Source organism: Sylvia atricapilla, chromosome Z (assembly GCF_009819655.1).
Source record: "Sylvia atricapilla isolate bSylAtr1 chromosome Z, bSylAtr1.pri, whole genome shotgun sequence".
Taxonomy (NCBI): domain Eukaryota; kingdom Metazoa; phylum Chordata; class Aves; order Passeriformes; family Sylviidae; genus Sylvia; species Sylvia atricapilla.
The window spans coordinates 50,277,090-50,296,031 of record NC_089174.1 but is presented as its reverse complement, the minus strand read 5'-3'; the positions used below and the strand labels follow the sequence as shown (position 1 = coordinate 50,296,031).

Sequence of the window (18,942 nt, the reverse complement as noted above, 5' to 3'; positions counted from 1 at the left end):
TTTAAATCACAAAACTCTTGGTTAACTAAGATATAACTGACTGTCAAAAGAAATTTATTGTTCAAACCTACTGATATTGAAAACAAAGTAGTATTACAGTTTACAAGAGCAGGTTACAGTTTTTGGAAATGAGATTGTGGCTATGACGTGCTTGGTCCAGTAAGATTTAACTGGAGCCCACAAATGTTGTATCACTGCTGTGTTTCCTTTGGAGCTATTTAATATAACAAATTAAGCAATGTAGTCCTTACCACTTCTTATGATTTTATATCTAAATATATAAATAATCTGGGTTCATTAACCTGGAAATTAGTTTATGGATCCATTAATCAAGCATGTGTCTGTGTTGTTTTCTGTTAGGTTTGGGGCTTTTTGCTTTATGACTTACAGGAAAGTTTCCTAGCCTTGAAGTGGCTAAAATGATACAATTTCAGTAGAAAAAGAGAGATAATAAACAGAAAATTTATCCTGTTTCCAATATTAGTCCTAAATATAATAAAAAGGGGTTTAATGAAATTAATCTTTCAATATTGTTTTTAGGCAGGATCATTGCTCTGCTGAAAAAACTCGGGTATTCAAAAAAATAGAGATCTTTGATAGGTGAAGATTTGTGTGAATGAGAGATCGGAGAGTGGAAGCACCCAAAGAAACAACAGAAGAGGGGCAGTACTGAGAGCATGTAGATTTGCAGATCATCATGATTATGGCGCGTTTGAAAGAGACAGGCAGAGAAAACAAAGGACATCCCGAAGCAAGTAACAAGTTCCTGGACTCAGACTTGAAGACTCAATCTATTAAGATAGGATAAGGGGAAAGAAAAGAACAAGGCTGGTGCCTTGGAAGCATACTGGCGACGGAGACAAAAAGCAGGGAGTCAGTACTGATGATTCACAAACTTGTGATAGGTTCGAAGACAAAGCATTTCTGAATCACTGTTGGCTACCCGGGAGTACAAATATCACATCAGTGAATGGCTGCCAGCCTAGCCAGCATCCATTTGTCCCTCATCATTCCTGGTTGGAGCACTTGGGTACCTATCTGAATGCAGGGCACACAGGTGGGACAAATCCTTCTCAATGCCTGGGAGTGTAAGCTAGTGAATGGGATCAGTTTTGTCTTACTCTGAACTCACGTTTTGCTCCTGTAAACATGTTTCCTGGCTTTGCTTTGTTGTTGCTGCTGTGTCATGGTATTTTTTTTTTACTGCCAAACACTGTTGAATACCAAAGCAGCACATAAAGCAGCATAAAGCAGCACATAAAGCAGCACATACAGTTGCTGACTTTGGCTGCCCACTTACCTACTGTGGGATGCTTTGACATTATTTTTTATGATACTTTCTTCATTTTGTGAAAGGTGATTTCCCCAGCACACATTTCTGGCGCAAAAAAACCTTCACTTGTGTTGTATTTCTCTGTCATTCAGGAACACGGAATATCTGTTTCATCACAGAAAGTTGTGGAGTGCTGATCAGTTTCTGGATTTAACGACTTACTCTTTTATCTAAATAGTGGAGAGCTTGCCCTATTCTCCTTGATCCTTGCGTGTACATCTTTAATAGTCATATCTTGCTTTTCTTCCTTAGGTCCTTGTTACTAATTAGCACTTCTTTCTTCATGAATTTTGTAGTTGAACATGTCAGCTATGTATTGGTTTCTTTACACTTTTCACCCTTCGTACTGTACGTTTTCACAAGAAAAACAAAAGCTGAAGGCAATCCCCTGCACAAAGTTTTCTCCCTCGCTACATGCCTCATTGCATCATGCCTCATTGCAACATAGTTGGGGCAAAATTACAACGTTAGCTATTGTTTCTTAAGGTGGCTCCTAGATAGAGGCTTAGCCACACAAGCTCTCCTTGCGCTGGGAGCAGCGAAAAGGTTCAGGGCACACACCATAACTGGCGAACGTATGGACCATTTGCTGTGTTAAAGTATGAATTGAGTAATGAAATGGACATTAGTTTTTAATTGAATATTTTTGCACAGAGGTAGAATTCTTAAGAGTTTCAGGGCTGGATGGGTAAAATGTAATTTGAAGAAACTTCTGTTATGGTGGATGGTTTTGGTCTCCCGACTGCAGTATTTTGTGGGTTCTAGAACCACGGGTTTTATGCATTTAATGCATAATATAATATAATATTTTAATTTTTTTATATTTCATGCTTGATATAAATTATATAAATATAATTTAATATTTCATGCTTGATTCAGTGCCCAGCCAGTTGCAACTGGCTGGGCACTGAACTGGGGGGGTTGGAAGTGTTGATCTCAAATCTTAATGCGAAAAAAGTGAATCACAATGGGTGTGCCTTATGCTATGTTTACTGAAGGTTTACATTTACTCCTGGGCAAGTGTACTGAGGGCGGTACCTACCGACAGCGGACATTTTCACCTTTTTAAAGCGTGTGTTACTGAAGAAGTCCAGCCACTGACTGAGCTGGAAGCAGGTTATTGACTTGACAGCAGAAGACCCAGTTTTCACCTGTCTGCTCTAAGTATAAGCTTCTCTTTCTTTGGTCTTGTTGATGCACTTGGGTGTAAGAAGGGAAAAGGAACTGTGAGGATAGAATTAATGAAAGTAATTTGTTTGTTTCTGTCTTGTGTGGAAAATGTTGCAATGCATGTATGCAATATGGTCCCAATTTCAAGCTCTAAGCTTTGCAACTGGAGAAGCGTTTTCTTTCAGTATGAGGAGTGTCACAGAAAGAGGTCTTGCTTGCCTTTGTTTTTCAAGCACGGAAAAGTTTAGGTTCAGTAGACACCATAGGTAATGGGGGCAGTAGCCTTACGTTTTTATGGTTTTTTCTAAAGGGATTTTTTCCTCCTAAAAATAGTAGATTTTCCTTCTTTAGTATATTTAGAATGGGAGTTGTACATTTTGCTGGGATGACTTCCCACATGAGGACTTGCTGCCAGCAGGCAGAGAAGTCTGACAGGAAGATCTGGGTTGCTAAAGCAATGAGGGGACTTTTCTGACATTTTCCTAGCCTGGTGATATTAACACAGAAGAAAGCAGAGGCTTTCTTGTGTAATGACACATTATGAAAATAGTTGTTCTGCCTGATGAAATCCAAACGAGTCCTCTCACAAGCAGCCCAGTACTGTTGGATATTGCTTTGACAGGTGTGCTTTGTGTTTGTTGCACAGGATGGTGTTTGCCAAAGCATGGGTTCTAAAGAAGCATTTTGATGGTTTTCCCAAAACCAGTGACTTTGACCTGAAAAAGATAGAGCTACCAGATCTAAAGGATGGAGGTGAGCAGAGTGCTATCTGTTACTACTAATTTTTCTGGAGGTTATATGATTGCTGATGTGTGGCCGTGGATCTATAAAACTGCACATTTCTTTTTGTAATTTCAAAACTTGCTGGCTTACAGCAATACAAGCTGTGCACCTTAAGGGAAAAGGACAGATGCTGGAGAAGTATATTTCTTGGGGTATGGAGCTGGTGGTTTCAAAGACACCTCGCCTTCTGATAAGGCCCTTAGAAATAATGATCGAGTTCTAAGTCCATTACACAGCTATTGTGGTATACCTTTCACAGTTTCATGCTGCCTAATCACACTTGCTGCCTGATGAAAAAGGCATTCAAATGTACTTGCAAGTGGAAAAAATTCCAAAGTGATATGGCCTCAAAACTGACAATCACAAGGAAAACAGGATTTGTTTATTGCAGAAAGAGAGAAGTGGACTGTGATCCAGAACCAATGAAGTAACTGAAGACCCTAACACATTTTACTAGTAAAATATTTTTATCTACTTTAATTTGCAAAATCCTTTGGAAAAAGATGTAGAATGTGATACCCTATAGGAGTAGGTTTTCAGTAGAATTTTTCATGCTGATAGGAGAAATATTGAGGATAGTGCTGGTGGAGAGCAGAGTGACTGCATTGGGAATGAGCCTGCAGCTGAAGGACTGCGGAGCTGGAGTCAGTGAAAGCTGGCCTTTTATTTCAAGAAGTAGGATGGCAGGTTTTCCGCCTGCCTTTTTTTTTTTTTTTTTTTTTTTTTTTTCCCCAAAAAAAACTTATCTGATCTGTTGCAACAAGAAGAGAGGTTGAAATATAAATAGAAAAAAAAGAGGACAGTTTTTATTCCGGTGTTTCTCTGTTTTGAAAAGAGTAAGGAATATGATAACTTATATCAACAGCAAGAGCTGTTGATAAAAGAATGAACTTTGGTTTCACATGGATATTTGTACCATATTTTCTTTAGCCTCATCCCACTACTTGTAATTTACAAAAGTTACCACACTTTATAGGGTGCGCAGAAGGAATTGTGCAGGAGGATATTAAACTGCCAATTATGTTTACAACTTAAATGTTTGAAAACTCATTTCTTTTACATATGTGGATACACTTAAAAATTTAATGCTTGTGGATGTTTTAGAATATGGAGTATTATTTTCCTTCCTATTTTAATTGCTAAAGCAAAAAGAGGCATAAGTTCACACTACAATAACACTTTTAAAGGTAATGGCCTTTCTTGTTATGTTACATGGCTTTCCTGCTCACTCTCATGTAATGGGAAGGTATTTACATCTGGGTACATTTCTAGCATGTACTAGCTATACCACTCCAGTACAGGCAGTGAAAAATATTAGTAGGTAGAGATGAATTTGTAAAAGTGCTGTGGAAATGAGAAGTTTAAAACATGTTTAACAATGTCTTTCCCAAGAACTGGTGTTACTAGTGACAGTAAAGTGGATTAGACTACTTATTAAAGATAAACTAATGCCTTCTCTTTAAGGCAGCCAAATGGTCTGTATTTGACCTGTGCCACCCTCTTCTGGCTGAATCATAAGATGACATTTTATATACATCAAAATTAAATGAGAGTTTAGGAATTCTGTAGAGAGAGGAGACACATGCAAAATTGCAGGGTTGAAAATAAGATACTTTCCTAAATCTACTGAGGAAAGTTTATTTTTCAACAGCATACCAAGAACCCAAAACTTATGAATGTGGTAATTGTTTCTGGTAAGTTTTCCCTAAACAAAGATGAGATATGGGAGTTTTGGGCTGTCAGGAGTTCATATCAATTTAGCTGAAAGACTGACTTGTGGAAGCTATGCTCTACTGCACTGTTAATATCCAGGAATTTGCTTTGTCTTTCGTTGCAGAGTTGCTGCTTGAATCAGTGTTTCTCAGTGTTGATCCTTACATGAGGTATGCCTTTTTGTAATTTCTGAATTTCTGGTCAAAGCACTTCATTTGATATGCCACTTAAACCTCAAACAACAGTGGGCAGTACCCACTGTTGCCAGAGTCCCGATGCCTTTGTCAGCTTTTCAAAAAATGTATGTTAATGTTAAAGACTCAAAATATGGAGCTGTGCCAGATTTAACTATGCATTGGGGTAACATTTCTACTGCCCTACTTTCCTTGCAATCATCTGTTGTTCCTTGTCATGTTTTCAGGTGGAATGCAATGTACTTGAATTTGACTGCAGCCTCATAGCAGTTCCTGCTTAATTTAATGTAGCAAACTGGTACTTAAGGACACATATTCTAAGTTGGACATTGCTGATATACCCATGTCATATGGTGACTTTGTGATGCTTGTATCCCCAGTTGTCTGTTCTGTTTATGTTGTATATTGAGTACATGTTTAAGACTGGCTTTGAGAGCAAAAGCGGGGGAGAGAAGAAGCACGCAGTTTGTTTGAGAAACTGCACTCACTCCTCCACATTCTGCTCCTGGACTGTGCTGTCAGTGGACAGACAGAGAGAGAGAACTCTCCTTTGCTTTTTAGTTAGTTTTAGGCAGAGAACTGGCCTTTCCCTGGCCTGTTTTTTTCTTGGAACTGTTTAAACCTGAACTGTTTAAACCTGCACTGAAAACCCAGAAAACTCCCAGAGCACATGCTTGCAGCCCACTTGGGCCTAGGACGGTGTTTCCAGCACCAGAGGGACTGATGAGAGTCTGGGCAAGCTGAGCTATAACCCACAGCAAGGACCTGCTCAGTTTTGCCACCTCTCTTTTTAGAGAGAGGTTTTATTGTTTAATATTATTCTTTTTTTCTTTTTTTTTTTTTTTTTTCTGCTTGTAAACACTTGCTTGCTGAATAAACAGTTTCTTCCACTTTTCTCTAAGGAAACCTTTTCCTGGACCAGTTGGGGGAGGGGCAGCTTGGGTTTGCTTTCTGAAGGGACCCCATTTGGAGGCTTCCTCCCAAATTTGCCCTAAACCAGACAACCCAGTAGGCAGCAGTTGAAGCACAGGGAGAGTGGTAGGTATTGTGGACATTAAGTTCAGAGATTATTCTCTGAGTGTCAGGCTTTTTGTAGTGGTGGACTGTTGGAAAAGATGGGACAGGAAGAGCTTATGGATATGACTGTCTGGTAAGAAATACTGGAGATGTAAAACCTGTAGTGAAATAGAAATGAAGGCCAGCTTTGAGATGTAGGCATGGCAGGCAGGAAGACAGTGATTAACTGGAGATAGGTCAAAGGACAGAAAACAAAAGGACCCAAGAATGCAGCCCCTCTCCACCCTGCCAAAGCATCAAGAAAAAAGTAGATAGGAAGAGTAGTCTTTAGAGTTTAGAATATAGGATGATATGGTAATTTAGTAGTTCTCATAGGTTGCATGCAGTTTGTAGGTTTTGTATCTTGCACCGGTTGGTCACTGTAAATTAGAATATTCAACACAAAAGGAGACAATGTGTTGGAACAAGGTCCTTGCTCTCTTTTCTTCTCACTCTTTTTTTCCTCTTGCCTCTTTGCCCCTTCTCTTGCCTGCTCTCTCTGTCTGCTTCTTCCACCTTGCTCTCTCCTACCGCTCTTATCCTAGCACTCTTCTTACCTCTCTTACCCCTCTTAACTTTTTTACCTCACTTACCTCATACTCCCCTCTCTCTCTCCCTCTCTCTTTAAAGGCTTTGCTTCAGCCGAGGCTGGTGGCTGACAGCAGCCCTCTTTACCCACGACCTTTGCAATAAAACCATGTGTTTCTAGAATATCTCAAGTCTGCAGAGTTCCTTGTCCTTGCCGTCCACAGATGCCCCTACAGTGGACCATGCTGGGAAGATAAATGCTATCATCCCTCCAACACTCCTGCCCAGGATGCCCAAGTAGCTGTCTTGGGAAAACATCTGATTATGCTGTTATGATAAAAAGCCGTTTGTGAGCTGTTCAACAAAACTGCTGATACTCTCTTCCTGAGTCAAACAGTACTACTACTTCATAGTGTGTCTGGAATATTATTAAAGCTGCATACAGTAAGCTGTGTTTGCCTGTGTTGCAGACCTTACAGTCGAAGATACATGAAGGAAGGCGACATAATGATAGGCACACAGGTTGCCAGGTAAGACCTTCAGTTCCTGTTATCAATGTGCATGGCAGAGCTCAACATGAATATGCTGACACTGGAGATATCTGCAGCCTGTTACCCATCCTTGACTTGTGTGTACATGCGTCTGCTACTGACATTCTTACCGGTAGCTGATTGGAATGTGTTTTTCCTCTAAGAACCTCTTTTGCCTTTCTAGGGAGCATTTAGATCTATGATAAAATCTATGTGTTTTTTCTGGTGATAATGTCCTCTAAGGCAATTTTTACAAGTATAAAGGACTGACCATTGTACTTGCCTCGCATTTTAAACTTCTCGTTTTAAAACCTGATGTGCTAGCAACTGCATGTCTCCAACCATGCATGCTTGTTGCAGCATCCCTCTTGTTAGAGGGTAGAAATGAGCCAATACACAGACTTCTTGTTTATCACAGCATGAAAAATGTCCTGGTTTATTCTTCTTTACAGCTGAGCCATCCTGACTCCAGCTATTCAATGACTCTGGCTGCAGCAAGCTCCTTCTGTATGTTTCCCTTGCGGCCTCTGACTGCTGGTTATTTCCTGCTAAACTATGACTGCATGTGTTGGCTTGCAGACTCTGACTGCAGGCTTTTAGCCAGCTAGACTATGATTGCAGGTTCCAACAACATCATCTAACTGCAGACCCAGACTGACCTCACAGCAGTGATTCTCTGTCCACAAGATCTGGCTCTTCCTTCCTCATGATGCTCCTCCTCACCAGCTAACCTACTCCTTTTATCACACTTACCTTTATTGGATATAGCTGTTACTCATCAGGAGTAAGGCTGTATTGGGTAATTAACAGAGCTGTTATTTATCAGGGAGAAGGTCACCTGTATTCCCTTTTCCTGCACATGCTATCTACTCCAGCTGAAAATGCCTCTGCATGACCAAAGACAAAGCTCTAGCCAAAGGGTTATATAACCTCAAAACCATCCTTTTCCCAAGCTTGTGGTAATGTAGCTACACAGATGTTTCCTTCTGTCAGCTTGTTCCTGCTGTGCTGCCTGTAAGTTGCTGCTTGGGAGCATCTGTGGCCTTTGATTCTTGTGTTTCTCTGTGGAAACATTGAGGGCTGGGATACATTAACAGCTGAGTCTGATGAGTGGAAGGTCAACTGTTTCTAATAATTCTAAGGTGACTATCTACCTCTTTCCAATGCAGTTTTCTTGTTGAGCTAAGGAAGTGGAATTTTCATTTGGCATAGAATCTGCTGATAGAGATATCTCCCTGATTTTAGATATTGTTTTTTATTTGATTCCATTATGAAAGTTCCATCTTCAGGATCTTCAACTTTCAAATGAGGTTCAGGCTGTCTGAGAACAGACAGCCTATCAGCAGCTCCTTATTGTTCCATGTTTTAATTCCAGCATCCTCTTTCCTGCATTCTTACTCACAGAAGCCTGGTCTGCTCTCAAACCAAACTGATGCTAGTCAAAGAAACAGTTGGCACTTCTGTGGGAAAATGTAGTTTGTGTTGGTGGGGCTGAATCTAAAATAATTTTGCTAGTATCTTCTTCATGATAAGAGGTTGTAGACATTTTAGGAAAGACACCTGACACCTACAGCATCAGAGGTATAGGATAAAAATCATGACATGAAATATTTCTTTTCTGAATCACAGGAAGAATGAAAAAGCCAGTATTAATCTGTGTCTATTTTCGTTTTGTTTGTTTGTTTGTTTGTTTGGTTTTGACTTTTTAAACAGGATTGTAGAAAGCAAAAATCCTGCTTTTTCAGTGGGGTCCTTTGTCGTGGGTGACAAGGGCTGGAGAACTCATTTTATCTCTGATGGGAAAGACCTACAACTCCTTCCTTCCAATTGGCCAGAATCACTCCCCAAATCTCTAGCTCTTGGAACAGTTGGCATGCCAGGGTAAGTTTTGAGATGAAAAGGCAATTATCCCCTTGATTTTGTTGTCCAGGAGGTTTCTGATTGTCTGGATTGACCTTTGTCTTGTTCTATCAGCCTATTGTCTATTCACACTGGTAAAAAAGGCATGTTTCAGGCCCTTGCCCTGTAATAAGGCATGAAGTTTGGCCCATCTTCTGCATAAGAGATTTGTCTTGGAGATTACTGTGCCTCTCCTTGAGGAGCTGTAGTAAGTCAGAAAGAGGATTCAGGAAGAGCTGGAAAGAATCTAGTTCAGTCTGTGTTAGCCTTAGTGGAAAGTCTCAAACTTCACTGGCACCTGGACTAGTCTGCTTTTAATGCCTGGACTCTGTTGCTATCACTGTATTTCCAGAATCAACCCCAAAATGCAAAAGACAGATGCTGTATCATACAGTAAAATAGATGTCCTTTAAATTGCACTGAAGCAGACAGAACGGCTGTGCAGTCTGATCAGTCAAGATCCATGTTTTTTGCTAGATGTCTTATAGAGGAATTCAGTTACATCTTTCAGTTGAGACTGCATGGGAAGCTCTAAGCTTGAATTTAGAAATTAGAAGAAGAGTTTTGTGGTGTTCTTGGCCAGTCAATGAGCTCCTTCAGTGGCTCCTACAGATTGCTAGTGCACTGGTGAAACCTGAAACACTGTTTCCAGTTTTTCCCTCACTACAAGAAAGAAAGAGCTGCTGGGGCATATCCAGAGAAGGGCAACAGAGCTGATGAAGGACCTGGAGCACAAATCTGATGAGGAGCAGCTGAAGGAGCTGGGCTTGTTTAGCATGGATAAAAGCAGGCTCAAGGAGACCTTACACTTTTCTACAACTACCTGAATGAGATTGTAGCCAATAGGGGTCAGTCTCCCAGGTGACAAGTGACAGGACAACAGGAAGTGGACTCTCAAGCCGCATTAGAGGATGTTCAGGTTGGACATCAGGAGTAGTCAAGAATTGGAAGAGGCTGTCAAGGGAAGTGGTGGATTCATTATCTCTGAAAGAATGCTCGAGAAACAACTGGATGTGGCACTTAGCATTAAGGTTTAGTTGACAAGGTGATAATTGGACGAAGGTAGGATTTAGTGATCTTGGAGGTCTTTTCCAACGTTATGATTCTGTTTTTCACCCAGTAGGGATAGCACAATTGTCCTTAGGAGCAGTGAGCTCATCAGTTCAGCAAGTTTTTCTCACCTTTTTTATCTTCTTCTATCTTTGATTTGTGATAGTATAATTTAATCTAGTAGATACCAACTGTCAACTGTCCTCTCACTTCCTCTACTGTCTCTTCCACTGTGTAACTGAATTGTCACAGAATTACTATCTGTATTTCTCCTTTTTACTAATGAGCACAATGAAAGTTGTTTTCACCTTAGAGAGATTTTTGCCTTAACATTCTCAGCAGTATATCTGTGGTTTTTTTCTGTGATGGCTGTGAAAAAGCCAGATTAAGAAGGTTGGATTAAATTTTGTATTTTGCAGTATAGGAAAACCTGTTGTGGTGGTCACAATATCTTGGTTCAGAGGGTCAAGTCACATCTCTGTGACTGTCATTTTCTATTCATCACTGAACATTCTTTCCTTTTTCTTGCAGCCTCACTGCATATTTTGGTCTGCTGGAAGTCTGCAAGATGAAGCCAGGAGAGACAGTGCTGGTTAATGCTGCAGCTGGTGCTGTGGGCTCTGTGGTGGGGCAGCTCGCTAAAATCGGGGTGAGTGGCTTGAACTTGCTGCTGAGAAGACATAGCTTTAAAACAGGCAACAAGGCCATGAAAGATCAGTAGGACAAGCATCTCTAAAGGCATACCTGCACTAGGGTCTTGAGATGGAAAAGCTCCTGAAGACACAGCAAATCTAGTTGGATGTTTCAGGAACTCATATGCTGCCAAAAGTCTTACTTTAAGGGTGAGCCGTTCACCCAGCACACACTGAGTCTCATTCTATAAACAGAGAATGTTTATAAGTGTTTTCCTCCTTTGCTTGCAGGGTTGCAAAGTGGTTGGCTGTGCTGGCTCAGATGACAAGGTTGCCTATCTGAAAAAAATAGGCTTTGATGAAGCCTTTAATTACAAGACTGTTAAATCTTTGGATGAAGCGCTGTCTAAAGCCTCTCCTGATGGCTACGACTGTTTCTTTGACAATGTAAGTTGAGAGAGAAGGCCTTGCCTTGAGCAGTTGTCGTTTTCTTTAAACTGTGGCACAAACTCAATATTGTTATAATCTAATTGAAGTCTACACCAGGATTTCAATATGGAGATCCATTTAAACAAGTAGTGGTCCCTGTAGCTTACTGCTTTTCAGTTCCCTTCCTACACATATTTCTTCGGCTGACTTGAGCAGTAACAGAAAGAACAAAACTCAAAAGGCAAAGCTGGATTGTTGGCAGTTTTATGAGTGGAGACAGAGAAGTTTTACTTCACTCCCTGAAAAGCACGGCACAATTTTGAGAGGTGACGGTCGCGGTAACATGAAACTTATCCAGCCCATTCCTAGCCCCGCCTTCGGCCACAGGCAGTTCTCTGCTGTTGCTGAAGGGACAGTGTGTGTGAATGGCTCCACGTTATGTGATCATGGAGGCTGCATTGGTACCTGTAGGCAAAACGTCGCAAGGCAACTTGCAAAACTACTGAAGCAGCCCTCAGAAAGTTTCTGACATCTCCGAAATAAAGCTGGAATTAATGGGCACTATGTACTGTTCTTGATACGTGTTTGAATATGAACATCTTATTCTGAGGCTAAGAGGGTTTAACAGTATGGGTGCTGGTAAATCATGTCAGTTCACTTACAAGATAAAGTCTCTTGATTTCCTACTACAGCTAACATATCTGATAATACAATACCTGGCCACAGGGGTATTAGCAGATATATTGGCCTTAAACTCTCTGGCTAGCTATCAGCTTTAAGAGAAGCCATCATCACCTCTTTAGCATGTCTTTTCTTCAGCAGTGCTTCTGCCAATCCAGGGATGAAGGCTGTAGTGTTTTGCCTTTCTCTGGCAATTGAAAGGAATGTTTGGTGTCAGGGCAAAGTGCTTATCTCTGTGGCAGGAGCTCCTGCCACTTTGCAGTCACCTCCTAAATTTCACGTCCTGTGCTGCTAAGGTCTTATATAGGTTTTATAGTCATGTCAATTCCTTTCATTCTTATTACCAACTTTAGTGCAGAGCTCCCCACAGCAGTAAATTTTCTAGCAGCTTTTCACTGTTAAAAGCTTCTTTTCACAGCACATCCCTGTTTTGGAGATGAGAACCATAAAGTAAAATGTTTATATCACCACAATGTAAAGATACTAGTGTGTGGGAAAAGTAGAGCTGGTGCTTCTTAGAACTCTTAGGAGGAGGGATCTATGTGTTAGTCCTGCCTGATGCTTCCAAACCAAGCTTCATGAAGCAGATTTGGAATTAAAACTCATTCCCTACATTCATAACTGATTTTTAGAAGAATGAGAATGAATCCTCATAGCACTGTGTAAATGCAAGAATTTCTGCAGCTACCAAGTGTTTGGGGTAGCGGAAATCATTGCCCCTGACTGAACCTGTTGGTGCAACAATGCAATGTCATCAGACTTTGGCAGTCAGTGCTAAACTCTGGATTTCTCTAATGCTGCGCATGCTCCGGTTCTTGTAGGTGGGTGGAGAATTTGCCAGTGTTGCTATCAACCAGATGAAGAAATATGGAAGGATTGCAGTCTGTGGTGCCATCTCTCAGTACAATGACTCTGTGCCTCAGAAAGGTGAGGGCACAATCATTTATTGTGATTAAATTGATTTTCTCTTTGGTGATGGCAGAAAGACATAGCGGCATTGTACTCTTTACTTCCCTGTGCCATTTAGGTCTATATATATGCATACATTTGGATAACTAGCTGCTGCTGTGGGACACTGGGACCATGCTCCTTATGTGTACATGCACTCATCCTCCTTTGTGCACACTATATGGTGAACATCAGCTGATTAGAAATGAAGGAGTGGCTAAAATGCTTAAAACAGGGCTCCACACAGCCCTATGCTGATACACATCAACAGAAGCCAGAGGCAGTGTCAGGATGCCATTTATACAGTAGTACATACTTTAAGATGAAATAATGGTTTTCTCCTCAAGTTTTTAGATTATTCAGCTTAAAGTTTTTGGATTTTTTTTTCCCTATAAGATTTCAGCTTTAATAAAACTACTGAAAAATGTGGCTGAATGAATACTCATTTTCAATACCATTAAATTTTCCAGATTTGCCTTCTAAAAGAAATAGGACGACTGTATTCTCTTTGGTAGCTGACCAGTTCTTGACTCCCACGTTACCAAAAGCCTGTTCTATTTTTTTTTAGGTAATGAGGATACTTTCACACATTTCTGTGATTGAAAAAAACGTTTTTCTGGAGTTTGTAACTGAAATTTTGAGAGGTAGAGCATGAGAGGCTGTCAGGCTATTAAACAACATGTTAAAACAGTGTTTTTGAAATTCAGCTTAAGTCCGTCAGGTGAAGCTGAGGTCCCTTTATTTCTGAATGAAACTGTTTTCAGAATTGTTTAGTCCCATAGCTTTATAGATCAGGTCTTTGTCTCCCTAGGTGACTGTTTGTCCATGAATCTTCATTTTTGTGCTGGAAATTCTCTTTGAAAAAAATATCTGTTGCTTCTGGCTGAAACAAAGTGATTCAGTGGTCTTTACCGGCTAAAAGCTCACTTTATGCACTGGAACTTATTCTGTGAAACTGATATTACAGGTGGCTTGCTGGTTCTTTTCTCTTGCAGGGCCTTATGTGCAGATTCCCATGATTTTCAAAGAGCTTCAAATGGAAGGGTTTATTGTGAGTCGATGGAACAACCGCAGGGAGGAAGGTCTGCAGGCCCTGCTAAAGTGGGTCGTGGAGGTGAGAAAGGAAGGAGCAGTTGTTTGTAAGGTGTACTCACACTGCAGATTCCATCTTTACAAGAGATCTCTTGTCCTAGCTGTTTAAGTGAGGTCCCAGCAAGACACTTTCTTTCTCCGTGACTTGATCCTTCAAACTCTTGGAGGCACTTAAACCATAGTAAATATGCCTGATCCCTTCTGTTTTGCTGAGACATGTGATATCAGCTTGGAGACTTTGATATAAACCATAATACATGTAGGCTTTGAAGAAGCATGCTTCCAGAATAATTCAAAACACCTGGTAATGAAGATTTTCATATTTAGAGCAATTCCTGTATTTCTAATTTAATCATTTGTAGTATGGGCCAGGATTTCCATTGTAGTATTGTGTTGAAATTACTGGCAAGAATGAATGTTTTTATAGTATTGGGAGCTGGGCTTTAAAGGGACTTAATTAGGAATTTCTTTTATTTTATTTTTCTAAATGGAGGCAGAGTTAGTAACCAAGTTGGTTCATGGCTGTGAGAAGTTTGTGAGTGTGAACACTAAAGGCTAAGAGACTCTAGCTTTTACAAACATGAGGATTTGGGATGGGTCAGGTTTTGATCACTGGATTTGCAATTCCATACTTCTGTATGGGCAGAGGCAGGCCTGGCTTTGGGGAAATGATCCCCTATCCCCAGCTGTTTAGGGACCAAGTAGCAATAAATCTGTCCTCCACAGCAGTGACTTTTGCTCCCTGTTATGACTCCAAGTACAAGGTTTTAGAACAAAAGCAGATCTTCACAAGAGCCTACTTGGCTTTGCAGTTATCCAGCTGCATGCCAGCTTTTATGTTTCAAATGAAATATATATGCTAGAGAAAATTTTGCTGCAATTTATTCCGTTTTGGTGGATGAAAATTCAGCAATTTACTTTCTTTTGACAGGGAAAAGTGAAGTGCCGTGAACAAGTCACTGAAGGATTTGAGAACATGCCAATGGCTTTTATGGGAATGTTAAAGGGAGAAAATCTTGGAAAAGCTGTTGTAAAAGTGTGAAGATCAGATATTCCTGGAAGACTGGCACAGGAGAATGTGATTTTGTTAAATGCTTTTAATTCACTTGTTAGGTCATATGATCAATACGTTTCAATCACTTTGCTGGATGTTTGGTGATCGTAACATCTGTTAATAATCTGGCTAATAAGTCTAAGTATATTCCAATTGCTTTGCTCTTGAAGAAATTGAGAATTGCTTCCCAGAACTACACAAAACAAAGTGCCTTAGAATTGCTGAAAATTAGAACTGTAATAGATTTGTTAATAGCTTGAACCTTTCTACAAGCAGACTGGTAGAAAGGAAAATCCATTTGAAAAGCTTTGCAAACTGATGGCACATTTAATTTTTATCTATTGATTTGGCCCAGAACTTTGCAAGGGGGATTTTTTTAGCCCATATCAAGGGGCAGAGAACAAGCTAACTAACAACACTTGGGGATTCCAGCTTCCTCTCTAGCTGGCTTTTTAAAAAAAAAAAAAAATTATTAAACAGTGTAGCTGTCTCAGTTATTCTGAGAATATGAAAAAGAAAAATCTCTTAATGTATACTTTGCTTGTGTTACAGTTCTATTTGTGGAAACTCACTTCCTTATGGTTAACACAGCAGAGCTAAAATATAACAAGGACTTGCTTGTCCCAATATATTTCAGTACATGTGATATGAATAGAATTTCCTTGAGAAACTTGTTTTTGGTGTCCAAGCTTGGAACTGACCTTACCTTAGTCTTCATCCTGGCTCACCTGGAAGGTGAGATGAACATGATGGCCCTACTGTGTTAAATTGATGTCCAGCACACACAGTGTGCCAAACAAAGAGACACACAGATTAGCAATACTAAATACCTTAGATGTTCTGAAAAATAAAGGACCTATTACTCTGGGATACAGACAGGTATTGAAGGTGATGGTGATCCATTTTCACTCACTGTGGAGGACTTCTTGGTTAGTTTTAAGGTATCATTATTGATCCTTAAAGAGAGATCCCTAGCAGCCTTAATTTGCAGTGCCCGGATTAGATGCTCTGTATGTCAACAAAAAGAGATCACTTATTTAAGATGTAGATTGACAATACTTGCTGAGTGGACTTAACAAAACACACCCTGAAATGCAGGTAAACTGGCCAAATAATGAATCTTGGCACAAGTAGGGAAGAGGTTCTTGTAGCTTTACAGTGTTTTCTGAGGAGAATGAATTGACAATTTGAGTTAGTTCCAGTGCTACGGCTTTACATTTGCCACTAAGGAAGATCTAATAGCACTGCATATCATGTAAAGCAGTAAACCAAAAACAGAGAACTGGTTGTCAATAGGCTTCAGATGCACTGAGTAGAGGTGAGCTGTTCTGTGGTGGTTTTTAGCTGAGAAATTTTGAGGGCTTGCAAATCCTAAAATACTGAATTCTTTTAAGTCCAGTGAAATAATGATCTCATTTCAAGTAAAGTGATGATGGGGAAACAAACTAAGAATAGCCACATTTATGAGAGCAAGAGAAAGAGTTTATTTAATCTTGAGTTGTAAACAGCTGCAGGGTTCATAATTTGTTGGCTAAATAGTTCTTCATTTATACAAATCATTATTTCTAGAGTAGTGGTTTAACTGCTTAACACCTTATATCTTGGGTTTGGGTTCTTTTTGCTCACTCAAAATTCAGGTGGTGGTTTGAGAGTCTTTTACCTCTGAAGGCCCTGAGCCAGACACAAGAATGAAACAAAGTCTTCAAGGTCTTGTTTTTTCTTGGTTTCTCGTGGTGTTTGTTAATTCTTATCTTACGGTGTTCTCTGTGCCCGGTCAAGGTGTTCTGCTGCTCGGACACAGGACAACTCCCCTCCTGATGGGAGGTCACAGCCTCTTTATACAGATAATTAATTACGTGTATATTATTTTCAGTTATGTGCCAATACCTATCACCTGTGCTAACAGGGTCATCTCTACTCTGACCCAATCCCCTTGAACTACTTTGTGCCATGGTCACACCAGAAGATGGAGGCCAGGGGAGAAGAAGAACCAAGGGCACCACCCTAAGTCGCATCTTGTCCCCCTGTAGCTATATTCTAAAACCCCAAAACTACAAAATTTTCCACCCTGTGATAAACTACACTACTGTTTTCACACCTTTCACACCCCCCTGGCCAGGATTCAAACCCTTTTGTTTGGGTCCCAGTCCTCTCTACTGTGGTCTGTGACCTTCCACGGCGTCCAGAGGAATGCCCTGGACTCCAACACTTATGCTTGCCTGTGCAAAATGAAGCAGGCTCCAGAGTTGTTCCAGGCTAATCAATATGTAACTTTTGTGTCCTGTTCCTAAGCAATGTCAAGTTGGGGCTGGTGGCAATAACTTATCTGAGCTCAGGACAGTGGGTACCCTGCTTCAGGAGTTCACTGTGGCCTGCCACACCAAAGGTGGCCTCAGGAAGCACTGGGAACCCTTGCAAAGGGCCATGGATTGTTGAAAGCAGGGAGCTATCCCTAGAATGCATTGCTGCCTGATGAGCTTCTCTCATGGTCCCCTCCAGGGTCAGTGCCCACAGGCGGGGTCATGAGCATCCATTCCTAAGTGATGTGAGATCAGCTGTTCCCCAGCTGAATCAAATCCAACCTTAAACCTGCCACCACCTCTGAAACAAGTTCTGAAGCAGTACTGAAGCAAGCAAGCCATAACTTGGATCTTTTATTTTAATCTTGCACCCATAATTTACTTTAATTGTACTTTAATTATTCATCTCACACCATCAGCTCCAGACAGGTTATCTTGCTGCTGGCCATTACCTGCAGTGTAGGGAGATACCTTCTGTCCCTATCCTCAGCCCATCATCACTAGCTCAGTGTGGGCTCAGCCTCCAAGGAAGCTGAAAGCCTTTGGAGCAATCCTGCTAAGTGGTGCTAAAACTGCCCATTGTGTTTCCTTGATTACCAGAGATGTGAGATGCTTCACAGATGTGAGTAATGTTGATGGTGTGTGTCCTTGCTCTTTCCCCAAGTACCCCTCCTCAGAGCAACTAGAAACTAGAAAAGAAGGTTGAAATACCAGACTTCATTGTCTCCCTGAGCAAATGTGATGGACTTAGTCAAGTAGAGGGGAGATGACACAAACCCGGTCTAAAACTCTTCCTCCTTCTATGCCTTTGAACCTAATGCCTGGCTTCACCATCCCATAGAGTCTGTTGATGCCTCTGTCACATCCATGACAAACGCTCCAGTTCCTATAAACCAGGCAGATGGTGCCATCAGGATAGTAGGAGCCCGCCTTCCCCCATGCATTCCCCTCTAGCCCATTAACTCAAGGTACAACCATCACCCCAGCACTGTCAGAGAGGTATTAGCACAGGGCATTCCCAGAGCCTCCCTGCATACACACACGTGTATAAAACCCACAGAGAGCCGCAGCCACCTTGTGGCAATCCGAATGTCACGTTTGTGTTTGTCAGCTGCAGATAGGAATAGAACTTCATGCAGCTCCCATGCCTCCCTCACCTTGACTGTCTGCCAACCTGGACCATACTGCATTTCAGGTGGATGTCCTTCGTAACCATCTCCTCAGGTTTTATCAAGTTTCTCAGACTCATCTAGTTCATCCTTATCAAGGTTTTGTTACTTCAGGGGTGGCTTATTGTGAGGACCAGAAGCTGCCACCACATCAGATAGAGCCATTGAGAGCCTTGTCCAAGAGGGACTTAACCAATGGCCAAAGCCAAGCCCTTTGTGTTATCAGAGTTTAATAAAAGCTCAGAACTATAGCAGCAGGGAGAAAGGAAACAAGCACATGAGAAAAAGCATCTTGTAAGACACCTTCACCAGGTCAGACTGTCCCACCCTTCACCAAGGGCCAGGGACCACCACAACACAGTCAATCCAGTGAGGATTTCA

At 41.0% G+C, this 18,942-nt stretch overlaps 1 protein-coding gene across 3 annotated transcripts; it reads left to right on the top strand.

Moving 5' to 3' along the window:
• The first annotated feature begins 1,915 nt into the window (after positions 1-1,915).
• PTGR1 (prostaglandin reductase 1) lies at positions 1,916-17,187 on the top strand. Of its 3 annotated transcripts, none has more exons than XM_066338942.1 (10): positions 1,916-1,932; positions 3,150-3,256; positions 5,124-5,169; positions 7,248-7,307; positions 9,021-9,188; positions 10,788-10,905; positions 11,180-11,335; positions 12,820-12,925; positions 13,942-14,060; positions 14,970-17,187. In XM_066338942.1, the coding sequence occupies exons 2-10, from the start codon at positions 3,151-3,153 to the stop codon at positions 15,078-15,080; spliced, it is 990 nt and encodes a 329-aa protein (XP_066195039.1). In that variant the 5' UTR covers positions 1,916-1,932; position 3,150; the 3' UTR covers positions 15,081-17,187. The 3 variants fall into 3 exon arrangements, with proteins under 3 accessions (XP_066195039.1, XP_066195038.1, XP_066195040.1); XM_066338941.1 differs by lacking the exon at positions 1,916-1,932 and adding an exon at positions 2,415-2,497; XM_066338943.1 differs by lacking the exons at positions 1,916-1,932; positions 9,021-9,188 and adding an exon at positions 2,415-2,497.
• The last annotated feature ends 1,755 nt before the right edge of the window (positions 17,188-18,942 follow it).